This window comes from Cataglyphis hispanica, chromosome 2, assembly GCF_021464435.1.
Source record: "Cataglyphis hispanica isolate Lineage 1 chromosome 2, ULB_Chis1_1.0, whole genome shotgun sequence".
NCBI lineage: Eukaryota > Metazoa > Arthropoda > Insecta > Hymenoptera > Formicidae > Cataglyphis > Cataglyphis hispanica.
In genome coordinates, this window is record NC_065955.1 from 9,458,176 (window position 1) to 9,476,262 (window position 18,087).

The 18,087-nt window shown below is 30.0% G+C and overlaps 2 protein-coding genes across 9 annotated transcripts; one reads left to right on the forward strand and one right to left on the reverse strand.

The window, feature by feature from the left end:
• On the reverse strand, positions 1-9,110 carry LOC126855744 (cytochrome b5 reductase 4). Of its 4 annotated transcripts, none has more exons than XM_050603630.1 (12): positions 8,868-9,006; positions 8,066-8,224; positions 6,484-6,825; positions 3,187-3,357; positions 2,806-2,906; positions 2,543-2,708; positions 1,805-2,067; positions 1,449-1,671; positions 1,025-1,319; positions 736-822; positions 400-558; positions 1-146 (listed from the first exon to the last, which is right to left on the reverse strand). In XM_050603630.1, exons 3-12 carry the CDS (start codon positions 6,728-6,730, stop codon positions 92-94), a joined length of 1,767 nt encoding a protein of 588 aa, XP_050459587.1. In that variant the 5' UTR covers positions 6,731-6,825; positions 8,066-8,224; positions 8,868-9,006; the 3' UTR covers positions 1-91. The 4 variants fall into 4 exon arrangements, with proteins under 4 accessions (XP_050459587.1, XP_050459577.1, XP_050459597.1 ...); XM_050603620.1 differs by having other exon boundaries at positions 8,066-8,228; positions 8,756-8,883; XM_050603640.1 differs by lacking the exons at positions 8,066-8,224; positions 8,868-9,006 and adding an exon at positions 9,019-9,110.
• Positions 9,111-9,228: 118 nt separating this feature from the next.
• Positions 9,229-17,567, forward strand: LOC126855771 (fatty-acid amide hydrolase 2). Of its 5 annotated transcripts, XM_050603695.1 has the most exons (10): positions 9,793-9,875; positions 9,995-10,192; positions 13,728-13,935; positions 14,382-14,585; positions 14,757-14,962; positions 15,305-15,447; positions 15,531-15,709; positions 15,858-16,247; positions 16,386-16,568; positions 16,652-17,567. In XM_050603695.1, exons 3-10 carry the CDS (start codon positions 13,762-13,764, stop codon positions 16,748-16,750), a joined length of 1,578 nt encoding a protein of 525 aa, XP_050459652.1. In that variant the 5' UTR covers positions 9,793-9,875; positions 9,995-10,192; positions 13,728-13,761; the 3' UTR covers positions 16,751-17,567. The 5 variants fall into 5 exon arrangements, with proteins under 5 accessions (XP_050459671.1, XP_050459661.1, XP_050459652.1 ...); XM_050603714.1 differs by lacking the exons at positions 9,793-9,875; positions 9,995-10,192 and adding an exon at positions 9,229-9,367; XM_050603704.1 differs by lacking the exon at positions 9,995-10,192 and having other exon boundaries at positions 9,721-9,875.
• Positions 17,568-18,087: the final 520 nt, after the last annotated feature.

An 18,087-nucleotide genomic window follows, 5' to 3' on the forward strand; every position in this document is an offset into this window, starting at 1 on the left:
AAATATGATTCAACAGGTACAGGATTTCTTTTTATTAGGCCTCTCTAGAAAGAAAGAAAACACATATTCGGCATATATACTTTCAAGACGATTAATCGTCGAATTCATATGTTTGATGAGGTTTCCAACCAAGTCTCTGAATACACCTAAACACATATGATAATATATTAATATATTAATATGATCAATATTAATTAATATGATATATTAATCAAAGAAATCAATTGGCAAAGCTTTGAAAATAAGAATTGATGTTAATCAAGTAATTAAGAATACTCATATATATTTAAAAATTATATTTTTTTATAATAAAAACTGACACTTATTTATGTAAATTTAATAAAAATAATAAGAAAATAACTTTCTTTATAAAATTAATAAATAAAAATTTCTATATACTTTTTTGCAGATAGCATAAATCCTTTTGGTCCACATGTAAATACACATCCCTCGGATGAACACTCGCCAACTAATTCCTTCAACAATTCATCTGATACAGAACCGTGTCTACCCTCCCACTTATCTCTTGCTTGTGAAAGGATATGCGTAACCTTGAATCTAATGAAAAAAATATCAAATGTAATGGAAATTACATATAGATTGATAAAAAAAATTTCTTTTTTATTTTTATAAAAATAATTAAGCGTAGTTACACAGGCAATGTATTTACAAATAGATATAATTTCTTTCTATAAAACTTTGAAGCATACAATTTCATTCTGCGTGCATACTTACTTCTTCTCTGCAGACACTTTGTCAAGTTGTGCCACATAAAACATATTGTCTTCGTCCTTATTGAAGTTTAGAAGATTGATTAATGTTCTGAAAAAGTGTTAGATTAATTAGGAATAAACATACAAAAACGAATATTATATTATTAACAATTGAATTTACTGTTATTAATACGAATAATATCATATGTTTTTCACTATATTTCATTACATTTTGTTGTTATTATTTTAGAACCCCAAGAATGAGAGGCATTAACATTCGCAAGCAAAATCTCAAGAATCTATGCACTTACACGCTGCGCCTTGCTAATGCTCGCTGAATTATTCCTAACATTACGGTTAAACCCGTTCCACCTGCCAGCATATGAATGACAGGATACCGATCGAAAGATTCGGTTACAAAGGCACCTAAACCATTGCTCATTGTAAGGGTTTGGCCAGGTTGTAATTTGGTGATGGACGGACTGAGTGCGCCATTCGAATATCGTTTTATCATTAAGCAAATACAATCTGGCTTGTAATTTGGCGCCATATCTTCAGGATGAAGGCACGGTGGGACAGGCGTATATGACCTTGATACTTCCATTCCTATGCAAATATAACAGAATATATCAATATATTTTTGAGATAATTGATGATTTTTTATATCAATATTTTTATAAGTATATATAAATATGAAACATCAAAAGAGCAAATATCTATATTATGGTTACTTACCCATTACATTCATTTTAACTTCTACGTATCTACCAATGGGAATTAATTCTAAAAAATCTGTCGCACACAAGACTAATAAATTAACTAATTTACTAAGGGGTGTATTACTGAGTACTTTGTACTCTCTATACGTGCGTTTGTTCGTGCATGATTCTCGCGATAATGTATGGTTCCCCTGAGATTTCCAAATATCTTTAATTTTTTTTGTGAACGTAAAATCTACCTGCAACATTTAAGTCACAAATTTATTTAATTTATTAATGTAGGTTGTATAATGTAGTCGTAATAATATACATTAGAAATAAATATGTAATTTGTTTTTATATGAATCCATTTAAGAATAAGATATAATTTACCTGCATTACGTCGAAATCCCTTTTACAAATTGGCGGCCATTCCACATCTGCAATTAATTCAAGCTCATCGATAATAATGAACTTTTCGAAAGTGAGCTTGAAAATAAGCTTTGAATCACTTAACCTTTGCAATTGATAATATACTCCAGGGAAATTGCGTATAGTTTGATAAAAGAGTGTGATGGAGTTAGATGTTTGCCGCCAATCCATATTTATATTTATATTTAATGAATCTGTAGAATTTTCTTCAGCTATCTTTTGTGCTAAAACAATGAAATGCTGTAATAATTATCTTACAATTTATTTAATGCATAATTGTATAAAACTTGATATATTTCATTCTATCTATTGCTTTGTTTACAATGTATTGTAATTATAAATCATTAATTTACATTAATGTACAGATATGATAGTATAAATCCAACAAAGAGGCATTTATACGAAAACATGTTAATATTTATAAGTTAAACAATTAAAAATAATTTGTAAAAATTGATGAAAAACGGGGAGTTTGAGGAATAATATTCAATGAGGAATAAATTGAGGAATAAATTTCAATGTTTATCGATCTTTATAGAAAAAAAGAGTCATCCGATTAACTTTGAACAATTGTACGCACAAACATATAAGAAGACAATAAATGCAATAAACCAGTACGATCTACCGATTCAGTAATGCTTCTCTAAATATAGATGACCTAGAAAACCATACGATGCAACAGCTACAATAGGTACTCACCAGTGGAACTTTTGCTTAGATCTAACGTTACGGACGAACGGTTGTTCGCACTCGAAACCGACTTTTCCGTTATGGAAGAAGTGCTCGACGTGGAAGAAGCACCGCGACTTAATCTGCCAACGACGCATTTTTGTAGAATGCTCTGATAATTCACCCAAGCGTGAACCTGGAATTAACGATCTACGGGTACATAAAAGTAATTACCACTTAGCGAGATGACAGCAATACAATAAAATGATACGATTGCGAGTAAAGGATCTTACGTTTTCGAATAACTTCGTAGCATCCTTCCCAACACCTCTCATCAATTCGTCGACTCCTCCCGGATGGAAATCCATATAACGCGTAACATTGAATACTACTCCTGCAAACAAAATCAAATGTTCAAATCGGAAAATTCAATATTTATATTAAGTTATTTCGAAATTTGAGCGACATTAAAATCGTCAATTTATATGTACATAAGTCAATAAATGGCAAAAATTTCATTATGGTCAAATAGATTTTAATTATCATGTAAGTAATTATATAACTTAACGTTACGTTTTTTTTTATGTATATATTAAACATGTTTACAGATAGTTGACGATGACAAAGAGATTCTTCTTCTAATGAGACATCATAAAGTGCAGAAATAAACAAACCACGTATCGCGATCCAAGCATCAGTTTGCTTATTATGATTAGCAAGTTCAGATAATGTTACAACACGTGGTACACCACCGACTCCGGTTAAATCGACTCCCGAGTTACCCAGACGGATCCAATCCATCAGACTATGCCCCGGTGCTAAGGCTGTCTTATTTCGTGGGTTTCCTGTAAAAAAAAATAATAAAATTCATTACATTTGCTTTAAATTATGCATTAGATATGCGATAAACTTGTTTAAGAATTCAATATTGATAAAGTAATATCACCAATATATTTATATCTCAAATTTCAACTTTTAATATCTGTAAATCATTTAATTTTTTAATTTATTTAATTTATAATTAATTATTACAATTAAAATTAATACATAAATTAAAATTATAGCTTTATTACTTTAATTCTATTAGTTTAAATTGTGATTTTTTTAACTAATAATTTATAAACATTTTCACTTTGCTTTATCGTATTTTTAATGTTTCAAAAATTGTTTCATTTATTTTTTTACACACGCAACATAAATCATCTATTTATTACATAAATTAGTGTTTGAGAGCATAAAGGCGCCATTTACAACGATGAGTACGTGCACATAAACATGATCGCAAGAGTAGATTAATTGATAATTACATTAATTACTAACCATCTTGAATTTGCAGACCAAGACTCTGCGGAGAGCCATTGCCATCCGCGGCGGAAACCAAAGATGCACCGCAGCATCGTGGCATTTTTTCATGGGAACGACAAAAATCGCGGAAACACGATCATTTTCATAGTTACTTCGTAAAAAAAAGAAAAAAGTGAAAGCCACAAAAAATTCTCAGATTATTTCATTTTTTGAATGTTGCTTTGACATCATTTAAAAATTAAATTCTCTCGACGCATACGAAATAGAACAAAAAAGATAAACAGAATTTCGATCTTTGAAAGAAATGACAAAAAAAATATATTATTAGCATCGAATATTAGAGATGTAATAATGTCACAGGTAAATATCGAGGTCATATGTGCGCATCAATAGAAGCTATAAATAAATAAATAAATAAATAAATAAATAAATAAATAAATAAATATATATATATATATATATATATATATATATATATATAAGTTAACAAAATTACATTCTATACAGTTAATATCAGATGAAGTTTACTATAACAGAATTTTAATATCATTACAAAGATATATATATAATGAAAAAAATTGGAAATTGCAAAAAGATGATTTCTTTCGATATTTTCGTTAAGAAAAAAATTTTAACAAAAATTCTTTATTTTTTATTTTTCTTTATTTTAACTGAATTCTTAATCAATCAATTTTTTTTTTAAATTGATTTTTTCTTAATAAATAAATATTTATATATGAATATTTTCTTGCATCTCACCTTTGTAATGATATTAAAATTCTCTTACAGTAAACTTCATCTGATATTAATTATGTAGAATATAGTTTTGTTAACTTTTTAATTCTAAAAGTATAGTATAGTATTTAACTCTAATCATAAGTACAGTATGTTTGCGAAAATCCCTTCCTTTTCAATCATTTGTAATTCCAAAACTATTGATATCACGATTAGCTATTATATAACAATTAAAACCAATTAACTAATTAAAGTGCATGTAATTATGAATGTTTAGTTAATTCATGAAGCAGAAATACCATGTGAATTTAATTTCAAACAGACCTCTCACGGATTCACAAATATCGTTCGCCACATCATCAATCGCAAATTTTTTTAATCCAATATCAATATAATATTCCGATAATCCGCCACCTGTCTGATATTCGATATCTCAAATTTTCCTTTAATTGTCAATTCAAGATAATATAATGCTTTGTGCTGTTAACTCTGCTCTTGTTTTTAGTATTATATTATATGCTTTTTCTCTATTTTTCTAAATATATTCCATATTTTTATCGTTCTTTTTTTAACACAATATATTCTCTTATAAATTTATAGTATCAGTTTTTCATTTCTAAAAATTTATACGTGCGTGTGCGTGTGCGTGCGTGCGTGCGTGCGTGCGTGCGTGCGTGCGTGCGTGCGTGCGTGCGTGCGTGCGTGCGTGCGTGCGTGCGTGCGTGCGTGCGTGCGTGTGTGTGTGTGTGTGTGTGTATGTGTGTGTGGATGGCATAATGTTAAAGAAATTTATTATATATTATAAAATTTTATTTCTTTTTTTAATAAATTTAAAATAAAATTCAAAACTCTATTATTTCGAACAATAATTAATAACAAGCACCGTACAATCCAAAAAGTCAAACAATTATTAAGTTAATAAATTAAAGAACTATTTCAAATTCTTCAAAGAGATATACTCGATTGTTATAAAATTTAATTTGATGAAACTTCTAATGGAAAAGTAAACTTGAAGTGAAAGTCCTACGCTATTTCAACAATGCTATTGGAATTAAATAGTTTCGACTAAATGCAGTTATAGAAGAAAATGGTTTCGACCGCCTGTGTTGTTTAGGTCACAATCGATCCAACCTACTAATAATAAATATACGAGAAGGACCAATTATTATGCATCGTGAAGAGATGATGCGCGCGTCTAACGCGCATCTGATGCTCACTTAATACAGTATATCCGAAAAGGGATGACTTATCGTCATCTACATTAGCGAGAGAAGCAACGATGATTAACTACGATGCGATGATTAACTACGATGAGTGTGAAAACAGGAGATGAAAATCCACGAATGCGAATCGAACGGCGAGAAACGAGATCTCGGTGATGTCGTGGTGAAGGACCGAAGGGTACTGCGCTGAAACACGCGGCCGAATATAAGCCCCTGAGACAGGTAGATCAATATAGTAGCGATGGACGACGCTCAGCTCAACACGCAGGATCTCTTTCCAGTCTCGGAGCGCGCTTTTCCGCGCACCAAGATCAACGGCAGGGAAGTCAATAACACGGAAAACTTGATCATCCAATTCTGATTTAATAATGGAACACGTATTGTTTGAATAAAACAATAAGACTCATGTGTTCTCATGTGAACAGGGGCATATAAGTCATGAAACAAAAAAAAAATGGATAAAAAGAAAATGTTCACTCTCCTTCGTTTATAGATTTTTTCGCATCAAAATGCACGGGATATAAAATTTTCAGAATTTTATTCTTTGTAAAGACGTAAGAAAGTGTTAGAATAAAAAAAGCTCTACGTTTTTTCTTATATTTTTATAAAGAATTGTCTATAAAATAAGAAAAAAATATGATCTATTATTTCTCTCAGTTTAATTGACTGAAAGAATCAATATTTATAAAAAAAATCAAACATTCTCACCAGTAGCAGATCCGGACGAGGACATTGTTTTGGTTTCTGCGCTCGCTTGCACTCGCTCGGGTCTAATGACTCCAGTAGGTAACATTAAAGTATTTTTGGCCAATAGACTGGTAGGCGAAGACGTTTTCACATCCACTTTCTTCATTTTCTCTTGAATATCACCGGTACTACAACTCTGACATTTGCCTTTTCCATTCTGTTCTCTTGGTTGATTCTCCGATGAAACGTTCCTTTTCATCGATTCCATCAGTTTCCTTTTGAATATAAGAAGTTCGGAAAACTCAAAGAGCTGCTTCGTCAGATATATCCCAATAAAGACCGCATGGTTTAGCTCATAGAAATCTGCCACACATAAAAGTAATATATATATATATAGTGAAAAATATTATTTCAATGAAAATAAACAATTATTGTAAAAAATGATATATAATTATACCTAACCATATCATTCTCTCTCAATATTAAACATTATCATAATAAAATAATTTAAAAAAAAGTAACTTCTATTCTTTAAATGTTACACAAATTATTATTCTTTTCTGTGTATAAGCGTTAATAGATCTTCTGAAATTAAAAATTCATTAAAATCGGCATTAGCAACATGATCACAGAAATCATCATTGTGTATATTATATATTTTGAAATTTAGAAAGCGAGACACATATCAGGACGCGACTAACGTTCGTTCTCGATTCGCTTTCTCCATATAGTTTTTCTGTGCAATTTAATTATATAAACGCAATAAACGCAACTTAATTTACTTATAATCCACCATGTGCATCGATGTGCACAATTATGGTTTTAATTGGTAGAGTAAAAAAAACTACAATTGAGTCTGGCGTTTAATAAAGCTATTAAAAATTTTGCTGATTTTGCTCCCTTTATCTATATTAATTAAATTTTAAAGATTAAATATACAATGGATTAGCGAATAAAATTTTAAATTCAATATATATAATTCTTGTAATGTAATATATACACTTATATAAATCTAGTAATCTTGAATTCAATATATATAAATCTCTATATATAAAATATTTTAATAAATAATATTTCCTATTAAACAATATTTTTTTGTTTTAATTTTATTTTTCTTTATTACATATGTTTTAAAAAAATTTAAGATTAAAATTGAAATTCTTGATATTTTTTTGTAAACAATAATTAGAAAAATTAATGTGATAATCTATAACTGCTGTTATTATTTAAAAAATTCAATAAGAATTAAATGGGAGAGAGAAAGAGTTTGATAATAGTTAATAATAAGTAAAAATAATAAGTTTGATGATAAAATTAACTTAAATATATATTTTAAAATACAATTATTTTAATTTTGAATTCTGTGTAATTCTATTTAAAATAAATAAGAAAGAAAATGAAAAAATAAATAAATAAGAAATTTTAAAACTATTAAAAATAAAACATTTCATTTTGTGATATCAAAAAAATATACTAAAATATATCAATATGCTATGTGTAACAACAACAATGTTAAAGATTAAAGGAATTGAATGATGTTCGAAAAATGCTTTAGCATATAAAATTGGCTTCGATTAGGTTTTGTTTTTCGTTCATGACTTACAAAAGATCTCGACGACATTCTTGCTGATAAAAGAGTAAGGTAATAGTAAAATTACGCAGAGCCTTAAACACTCTTTGTCGAATGATTAGGAAGTAATTGGTTGCAATGAGAGACATTCGGTCTGCTATACATCAATGAATGTACGCATCCTGGCTCCTGCTATCTTTGAAATATTTGGGCCTTAGATGAAATATTATCCGAGATAGAAGCGCTTTTTATATGTCATCGTATTTACATTGCAAAATATAAAACGTTAAATTTTAATAAAAAATTAATTAATTATAAAATTAATAATATAAAATTAATTAATTAATTATATAAGTTTATGTTTCAAATAATGATAAAAGAGAATATGAGACTCATATTGTGTGGATAATATTGATTCATATGAATTCTCTATCTTGTTACATCTTTAGGCTTCTCAATAGGGATTCATAAATCACGCATCTATTTTATTTCGATTTAAAAAAGCGAGATTATATTATATATGTTGACACTAGTTTTTCAAAACAGCTTTAATGTAAAGTTTTTTGCACATGCAAATATTCGTGAAGAAAAATAATTATAGATAAATATACAAAATACGTGTACTTATATAAAATGCACATAAAATAGAATTTTGTCATAACAAAACGAGAATGTTTTAGAATATACATTATTCAGATAAGATAAAATATAAAAATAACCTACTAAATTATACAGTCTTATTTATCTGTCGATTTATATGTGCATATGATAAATAGTTTATTGTCGGAAATTTATTCTAGGTCTATCCTGCCTGTGTCAGAAAGTAATTGCATACAAAATAAATATTAGGTAGCTCCAACATCGCGAGTTCAACTTTTCGTGTGTTTCTAAGTGTTTTTCGCATATGTTTTTCGCGCCAATTTTACGTCGTCGTGATTTCTGTTGCCGCGACACACAAGGTCATCTTCGAAGATCCGTGAATTTACCAAAATCACGCTCCTATTTTAACCTTTTTGCAATATACTCGCATATCGCATATGATACGCGAATCAACTTGTTCGCAGATAGGTTATCTTGTCTAGGACGTTACGGAACAATTTATATCGTGTCACGATAGAGGACGATTAAACGCGCGAGACAGCACGAGTGCCGAATATCGTTAGTTCATTATCGCAGCACACGCGTGCGCCTCGCCGGAAGAACTCAACGATCTCGAATAATCACTGGGTATTATTGACAATCGCGGACACGTTTCGGAGAGACGAGAGGTTAGGACGCTCTATCCGCCTGTTCCGTCCCGCCAACTGGTGGAAGGTGAAACGTCTCGCGAGTAAGGTAAGGCCGTATCTTATGTCGAGTTGACACACGATGCTGTCGCCACTTTTTTCATTTCTTTTTTTTAATATTTATATTTATTTGTTCGTAAAAATCTCGTCGACACAAAATGATAATTAGCACACTTATCATTGAAAAAAAATATATTAATCGAAATGTGTAATATGTTAGTGATGATACTACAATGATAATACAATAATTATTTACCTTTATCAAAAGGATTTATTATTGAGATTTAAATCGCAATCCATGTGATATCTTATTTTATATATATATATATATATATATATGAGAATATATGTATATCTCGCACATGAGAGAGAGGCAGCGGGTCCAATGAGTTTTCAAGGCCGCTCCTGATTCACGTCCGCTCGTACCTATATTCACGTCGCGCGCAGCTGTCAGACTCGTGACAGTTCGGAAGAACTCGGTGCGTGTCGAACCCTAGAGTGAATCGCGCGGCGTACGGCATACGGCGTACTACATATTAAATTGGTGGCACATCCATGTACGTATATCATACATATATATATTATATATATATATATATATATATATATATATATATATATATATATATATATTCATACAATGAACGATGGGTGGGTGACGGTTCGTCGATGTCAGTGTGCTCGTTGCTCCTTGAAAGAAGCGAGTCACGATCGGGGAGGCAGTCGACGTCTGGTGCTCGAAAATAAAAAAGATCGGCGGACCGCGTCTCGTCGTTGATGCAGCCGAAAAAGACGAATATTATAGCGGATTATAACAGGATCGTGTAAAAATCATTTCGTCGATGACTCCTGGTTCGAATCGTTCGCCCCATCCGTGAGTTCTTGTCGGCTTTCTCTATCCGCCCGACCGGATCCACGATGAATAAATCTCTCTTTCTCTCTCTCCTTTTCTTTCTACCTACTCTTCCTTTCTCTTTCGCTGACGCGGCACGTCAAATCGCGTAACCCTAACAACACACATGCTCAAAAGACGTCCAAAGGAAAAACATCTGTATAGACCAGGTAATTTATTTCTGCGAGATAGCTTACAGTGGAGAGAGATTAGTCGTGAACACGATAAGATTCTTTCGAGGATCGATGCATCAGTGAACGGCTTCTTGTACGTTGATATCTCAGACTAGGAGGAAAAGATAGTCGTCTCGTGAGAAGCACGAATGTGTCACGCGAACGGCCCCGAATTATAAATAACAACATCATCGAGCGAGACGGTTGGTTTCCGTTTCATGGAACCCTTTAATCATCCGCGACATTTGAGAACCAGGTAAATAATTCACCGCCCCTTGACAGGCTGCGCAACAATTGCGAGAGTCGCGCGAGAGCAAGAGAGAGTCTTCGAAATTAGATGAATGTCAACGATTGACATATGGTTACGAGCTAGATAACTCTTCCGGTCGACGATATTCCTGCGATCGATTAGATCGCCGGCATGTCGCGACATAACGTATAAATATTTCTGAGAATCGATTGCAAATAAAAAAAAAAAAAGTATTATCGTTGACATCTTAATATATACATTGATCGCGTGAAACGTGACACTCGTATCACGTTGCCTCGAAGCGTTTCTTTTGTCCTTTTTTTTGATAGTCTTAACATCTCCACCTGCGTATACTCGATAATCTCAATTAATTAATTCCGGCTAATTATTGATTTATTATCCCTTCCCCCTCCTCTCTTTCATGCATTATAATTCCCATATATAAGCGAAGGGGAGAACTGAATTATTAATCGCGGATGTAATTTTTATATATGTTGATTATATAATAAAGAGATGGCCATTTATGAGGAAAAATTTTTGTTACGTTTATATATATATATATATATATATATATATATATATATATATATATATCGCTTTATATTTTGCTCATGTAGAAGCCTATTGTATAAGATTGTATAGTATTTTTATATCGTAATGTAATCAAGTATTAATGATTCATAGCAATAGTATGGCAACTCGTTCCAACAAACTTGACATAAACAGGCCTGTCGATTGTAAAAATATTAGAATGATTTTCTTTAAAGTATGATATAAATTACACAGCGAATGAACATCAAACTTGCAATCGCATAATTCGCACTCAACACAGGAAATTTACATTATTACATAAAAACTGGTTTAATTAACGGTGTATGTATACACACGGTTTGTAATGCCGACAAATTAATATGTGTAACACGTGCGTACATATTTCCCCAGCACACAATTCTATTGATAACAATAAAATACAGAATGCTCTGATAGTATTCGAATGTGTACCTTCAATAGGATGCTATTGAATTGTCTGCTCCCACTTGCCCTATACTACTGCATTTCAATCATATTATCTTTATTCGTGATAATACTTTAATCGTCCATCTGGAATGATTGCACAAAATAACCTTGCACCGATGAGAAGCATTTTGTGTCGAGCCCTGTCGGCGTTTAAAATACATGTACGATCAATCAAATGCCAGCAACGTAAAATTTGCAAATATAATTTAGTTGCGATCACTATACCAAAAAACTACACACGAGAAAATAAAGCTAATTTGCTGTTTAATTTTATTCCGAAACATGAAAAATACATATTTATTTATATAAATTTTATATAAAAATAAAAATTTATATATTTAATATTAAATTTAATATTACATAAATTTTTATTATTTTTATATGAACATAAAATTTATATAAATAAATATGTATTTTTCATGTTTTAGGATAAAATTAAACGAAAAATTAGATTTAACGACAACTTAATATATTACATAAGAATAATATATTAAAAATAATTAATTTGCAATATCTCTTAAAAGGTCTCTTAAAAGAGAATAATTAAGAGTTTATTATAATTTTACACTGACACAAGCAAAATTATGTCAAATTTTTAGTCTTGAGCTTTATATTAAATAGCTATTAAAATGTTACGTGAAAGTTTGCACTTTTAAAGTATGAATCTCTCAAGCTTTTATCTTTCAATATTAAGTATAATAACGTTATATATAATTAAAACCTTAACGATTGTGTGCAGACAATTATTGTGAGCGGAAAATTTAATGGTAGACACAAAAGCACACATGTTCTGTTCATTTTGTTATTTGTAAAGCTGTTCAAATTCAGCATATTGTTCTGTTAGCCTTGATACGTAATTTCACGATTACATCATTATAATGGTTGTTCACTGCAACAAGTGCGTAAGCGTGTATCATTGTAGAATCTCTCTCGGATCGGTCTGGCTAAGAATATTAATGCGATTTTTCTAGCGATGATTATTTGCGAGATTTATGTCTCGTTGCTTACTATACTGATGTTTATTTATCGCCAACGTGTCGATTAAGTCATTGTAAAGTGTGACAGAAAGAAGACGCAATTACGCATGATATTAATCGTGCAATTTATCAAGTTTTTCATTACGTTCTTTATTATGGAATTATAGATCTATCTAGCGAAGTTTTAAATCGATCAACTTTATATTTCAATCCAAAACTTTATTCTTTATAATTTTTTTTATAAAATTTTATAATAAGAATTATTTATAATCTTAAAAAAATTATTTATTAGTTTCAAGTTTTATTTTTAAATATTTTTTTTTTGATATAATATAGAATCTAGAATAAATATAGAATTAGAAAATAAAATATAGAATTTATTATAAAGTATTATAATAACATATTTTTTCATAATTTTTTGTAATTCTCTATAAATAATTTTTTATAAATCTCTCCCTTTTTTCTTTTATAATAAATTCATTAATAGAATTGATAGCATCGCGCTGATAATATTAGACAATGTGAAAATATGGATAATATTACGTAATTTATAAGAATGTAATATAGAATGTAGAAACATAAAATAAAAACAAGTACGAATAAATGTTACGTTATGCCGCGATAAGTTATCAAACATTTATGCTCATACACTATGTTGCATATGCATTGACATAATCTTGACCCAAACACATGACGATGAATTAATATTGATAAAGCTTAATTTAAAATGAATTTTACTATTATATTTGCAAAATTAAATTGAACGAAAAAGCAATTTTTTTAATGGAGTTAAAAATTACTTTTTATCTTAAAATCTTTAAATGCATTTTAAGAGTCGCCCTTTTAAAATGCATTAAAGAATGCAGTTCTTTCGTTGCTTTAAGAATGCTCTTAAAGAATGCAGTTAAACTGTTTTTTTTTTTTTTAAGTTAAACTGCATTTTAATTAAAGTTAGCATGTATTTCGCCTAACTTGCGTTTAGAAAATAGATATGTATGAATATATATTCTTATTGTTAGTGAGAGATGTGCTCGGCACGTATCCAATACGAATACATTAGAACAATGAGAAGTATGGATTAAACTTTTTTTTTTCAACAGGTGAATATCAATTGAAGAAGAAACGCGTGGCAAGATGCAAATTCGGCAAATTCTAAGCGTGTTACATCGCTTCCTGGAAGTGATCATGCGAGGAATATTATTGTTAGTTGCTTACATCAGCGGGCCAGCAGAATCTCAACCACCTGTCAAAGATTTAACTCTCCTGCATAGTGCGACTACTTTAGCATTAAAAATTCGAAACAGACAAGTAAGTCTCTTTTTATTCTCAAATCCTTTGTCGAATCGAATCTCTTGAATGTTTGATAAGCTTTGACAGTTTATTTTTGATAAGTTCCAAGCTATTCGCATTTATCAATTTTTTAATTTATCTCTCATTTCGAAACATCTAATGACAAAATAATGTTTTATTTTTACATTGTATAATTAATAGCATTATAATGTTTTAATTTAAATATAATAAATCACAAATCATATAAGAATTAAAAATATGTTTTCTATCTTCTGGTTTTGTTAATTATTTTATATAAAAAAGATTAGAGATCTCTTCTCTCTCTCTCTCTCTCTCTTTTTTTTTGTTTCTCGTAATAATAAAAGTATCGGAAATGCGTACTGTAAACCTTACTAAACCTTATCATCTACTTATACGATACACTTATATCAGCAAGGTTGACGTGACCTGTTTATTATTCATAGTTAACTTCGGAGGAAGTGGTATCTTCGTATATAGAAAGAATAAAAGAAATTCAACCGATACTCAACTGTATAGTTGCGGAACGTTTTACGGAAGCTCTTGAAGAAGCGAGAAAATGCGATGAATTGTTAAAATCTCAAGACGCTCTGTCCACAGATTTGTTAGCCAAGGAGAAACCATTATTTGGTGTACCTTTTACTACCAAGGTAACCTTTATATTCTCAGCAATTATTACTTTCATTAACTAATAGATATAATAAATTAATGATAATGAGAGATTATGTTTTTGCCTTTCATATCATCTGCGTCAATATCATAAAATTGCGTGATTAGAATCTAAGAAAAGAGAAAATATCTTTTCAATTATTATATTGCAGGACTGTATAAAAGTAGCGAATATGCAACACACGGCTGGTCTAGTTATACGAAAGAGTATTATCGCTGATAGAGATGCAGAAGCGATAAAATTAATGAGGTCAGCTGGAGCTATACCTCTGGCATTGACAAATATCTCTGAACTGGCGATGTGGTGGGAAAGCAGTAACTGTCTCTTTGGTACCACTAAGAATCCCTATAATACGAGGTACGATATATAACATTATTAGCATGATATAATATGTATCATTAAAGACATAATTATTTGTTGAGACTTTAACTATCGAAAAAATATAATCGGTTGCATAAGTCAATCTTATCAAGTATAGAATATAGCGAGCAGAACCGTTATAATGATTAATGATATAAAATATTATAAAATATAATTATTGCATTTTTAACTTAATGTTCAGTATATATGTTAATGTGTAGACAGCACGATATAATCCAATTTCTTCAATCTTAATTTGAATTTAATTATATGAAAATAATTATATTAGTTTTTTTTTATTCTCTTATAACTTTTTATTTCATTGTAATTTACTTTCAGACACATTGTAGGCGGTTCTTCAGGAGGCGAAGGCTGTATACAAGCAGCGGCTGGATCGCCGCTTGGAATTGGTTCAGATATTGGCGGTTCTATTCGTATGCCGGCATTCTTCAATGGAATTTTTGGCCATAAGCCATCTAAAGGTGAAGAAGATTAAGAACTTGACTAACGCGGCACATATTTCTTATTATCAATTTTTCGCGAAAATGTTATATTTTTATTACAGGAATAATCTCAAACGATGGTCAGTACCCTAGTGCACACAGTGATGAACAAGATCAATTACTCGCCATTGGACCAATGTGTAGATACGCTCAAGATATTACATTAATTCTTAAGATACTCGCAGACAAGAATGCCGACCTATTAAAGCTGAATCAAAAAGTTGACATCTCACAAATCAAGGCAAATTGATTTAACATTTCATAAAAGACAATTAACTTCTCTTTAACCTAATGTTACTTTATACATGCATGCTTTTGCAGCGGGAAAGCAAGGTTAATAAATTTATAGTGTATAATAAGCATGAAACGATGTTTCTCTACGAATTTAGATCTATTATATGGAGGACGACGGCGGTCAATATTTAATTTCCCCCGTGGATCCAGAAATAAAGGAAGCAATGAAAAAAACATTGAACTATTTCGAGAAGGCGCACAAGATTAAAGCCACGAAATTAACTGTAAAGAAATTTAAAAAGGGTATAGCTCTCTGGTTGGCAAATATGACGGCCAAGGATGAGAAGGACTTTTCATACGAGTTAACCAATAGGAACGGCCACATTAATATTTGCTGGGAATTTGTTAAGTGGATATTATGTATGAGCGATCATACTTTGGTCGCTCTTATCACTGCCGCATTTGAAAAATGTGGCTTAAAGCATGGAAGTGAGGAACATGTTCGACTTATGCAACAAAGTAAAGATCTTTGTCAGGAATTTAAGGTATGATTAAAAAGCCTTGGAGAAATATTACTTGGAGACATATTACATATATCAAGATAAATTTTTTGAATGTATTATTATGTATTACTATTATTTACCATTCTTCTTATAATACTTCTTATAACTCATGTTTTTCAGGATATTTTGGGAGAAGATGGTGTATTTTTGTATCCGACTCATCCAACTGCAGCTCCCATGCACTATGAACCATTGTTCAAGCCGTTCAATTTTTCTTATACTGCAATAATTAATGTGTTAGGCCTACCAGCTACGGCTTGTCCATTAGGTTTAAATAAACAAGGGCTTCCTATTGGAATACAGGTGCTTGTTGATACTGCATAATATTCTTACATAGAATTATAAAGATATCATACTCTAAATAACATTTTTCTGACTGTATGTAGGTCGTAGCGGGACTTCATCAAGATCGTCTGACGCTTGCCGTTGCAGAAGAATTGGAACGAGGTTTCGGAGGTTGGGTACCTCCGCCAATAGTAGCTTAACGTCAATATTATCATGGACAATAATTTAATGAATGAATGGCATACACATAACGCCTCACCTTACCAAACCCTGCCATCTTTCTTTTGCAAAGTATTATACTATTTATATCAAAGATTTTCATATGTATGCGAAAATATTATCAAGATAAAGTACAAACTTATATATGAAAGTTATATATATATAACATGCATTTAATATGAAATATATAATTTGTTATATTATTTGATGTAAATTAAATTTTCTGTAAATTTGATGATACAGAGTACACAATACGTTATTACTATTTGCATTTATGAAGTTCCGAGAAAATATTTGTATTACAATATCTCTAAATACGAGAATGTATTCTTCCTCAATCTTATAATCAATTGTTGATTAGAACCTTGATATAATATGACAATTAACGTTGCGATCAATGTTGACATAGCAGATTAAACTAATATTGAGACAGTATTACTCGATTTGATATAAAATTGGAATGCCATCGCGTATGTGCATTCTTATATAAAAAAAGAATAAACCTGAAATTTTTTCAAACTGGATATAATAGAAGTGAAAAAAAGAGTTGTATATAATATAATATTCACAATTGTGTATATGTAAAATTACAATAATGTATATATATATACCTCATAGATTTCTATATAGAATTTTCTATTTTCATACGTGATATGTAAACTCAGATGATAGCAGGGTGCTTTTGGTATTATGTGATGATAAGAACGCGTTTAATGTTATTTAAAATATGTATTGATGTTGAGAATTTATACATATATATTTTATCTACCAAGAAATAAATTTTTATTAATTATTTCATTTCGTAATTATATTCTTATTTATATCCATTTATTCCCTTTTCCAGCATTATTCTGCTAGATATGTTGACTAACATAAATTATTTTATTAATAAATAATTTCCACAAAATTATACAAATATCAAGATACTTTTCAAAATTAATTACTTTTGTAATTTGTCGATATAATAAAAGAAAAATGTGCAAGTTACCATGCGTTTAAAATATAATTTTAGTTAAGTACTTACCTAATGTTATATCATGTCAAAAATTCATAATATGGTTATAGATAGATACATATCAATACACATCTTGAAATATTTTATGAATATTTTGATTTACTCTAATTGTAATAAATATTTTATTGTGAAATACATTACACACACACACACACACACACACACACACACACATCATACATACATATATATATATATATATATATATATATATATATATATATATATATATATATATAATGTAAACATTAAAAAAAAATTATTAATGAGATATATAGTTATTGGAAGAACAAGTTTCAATAG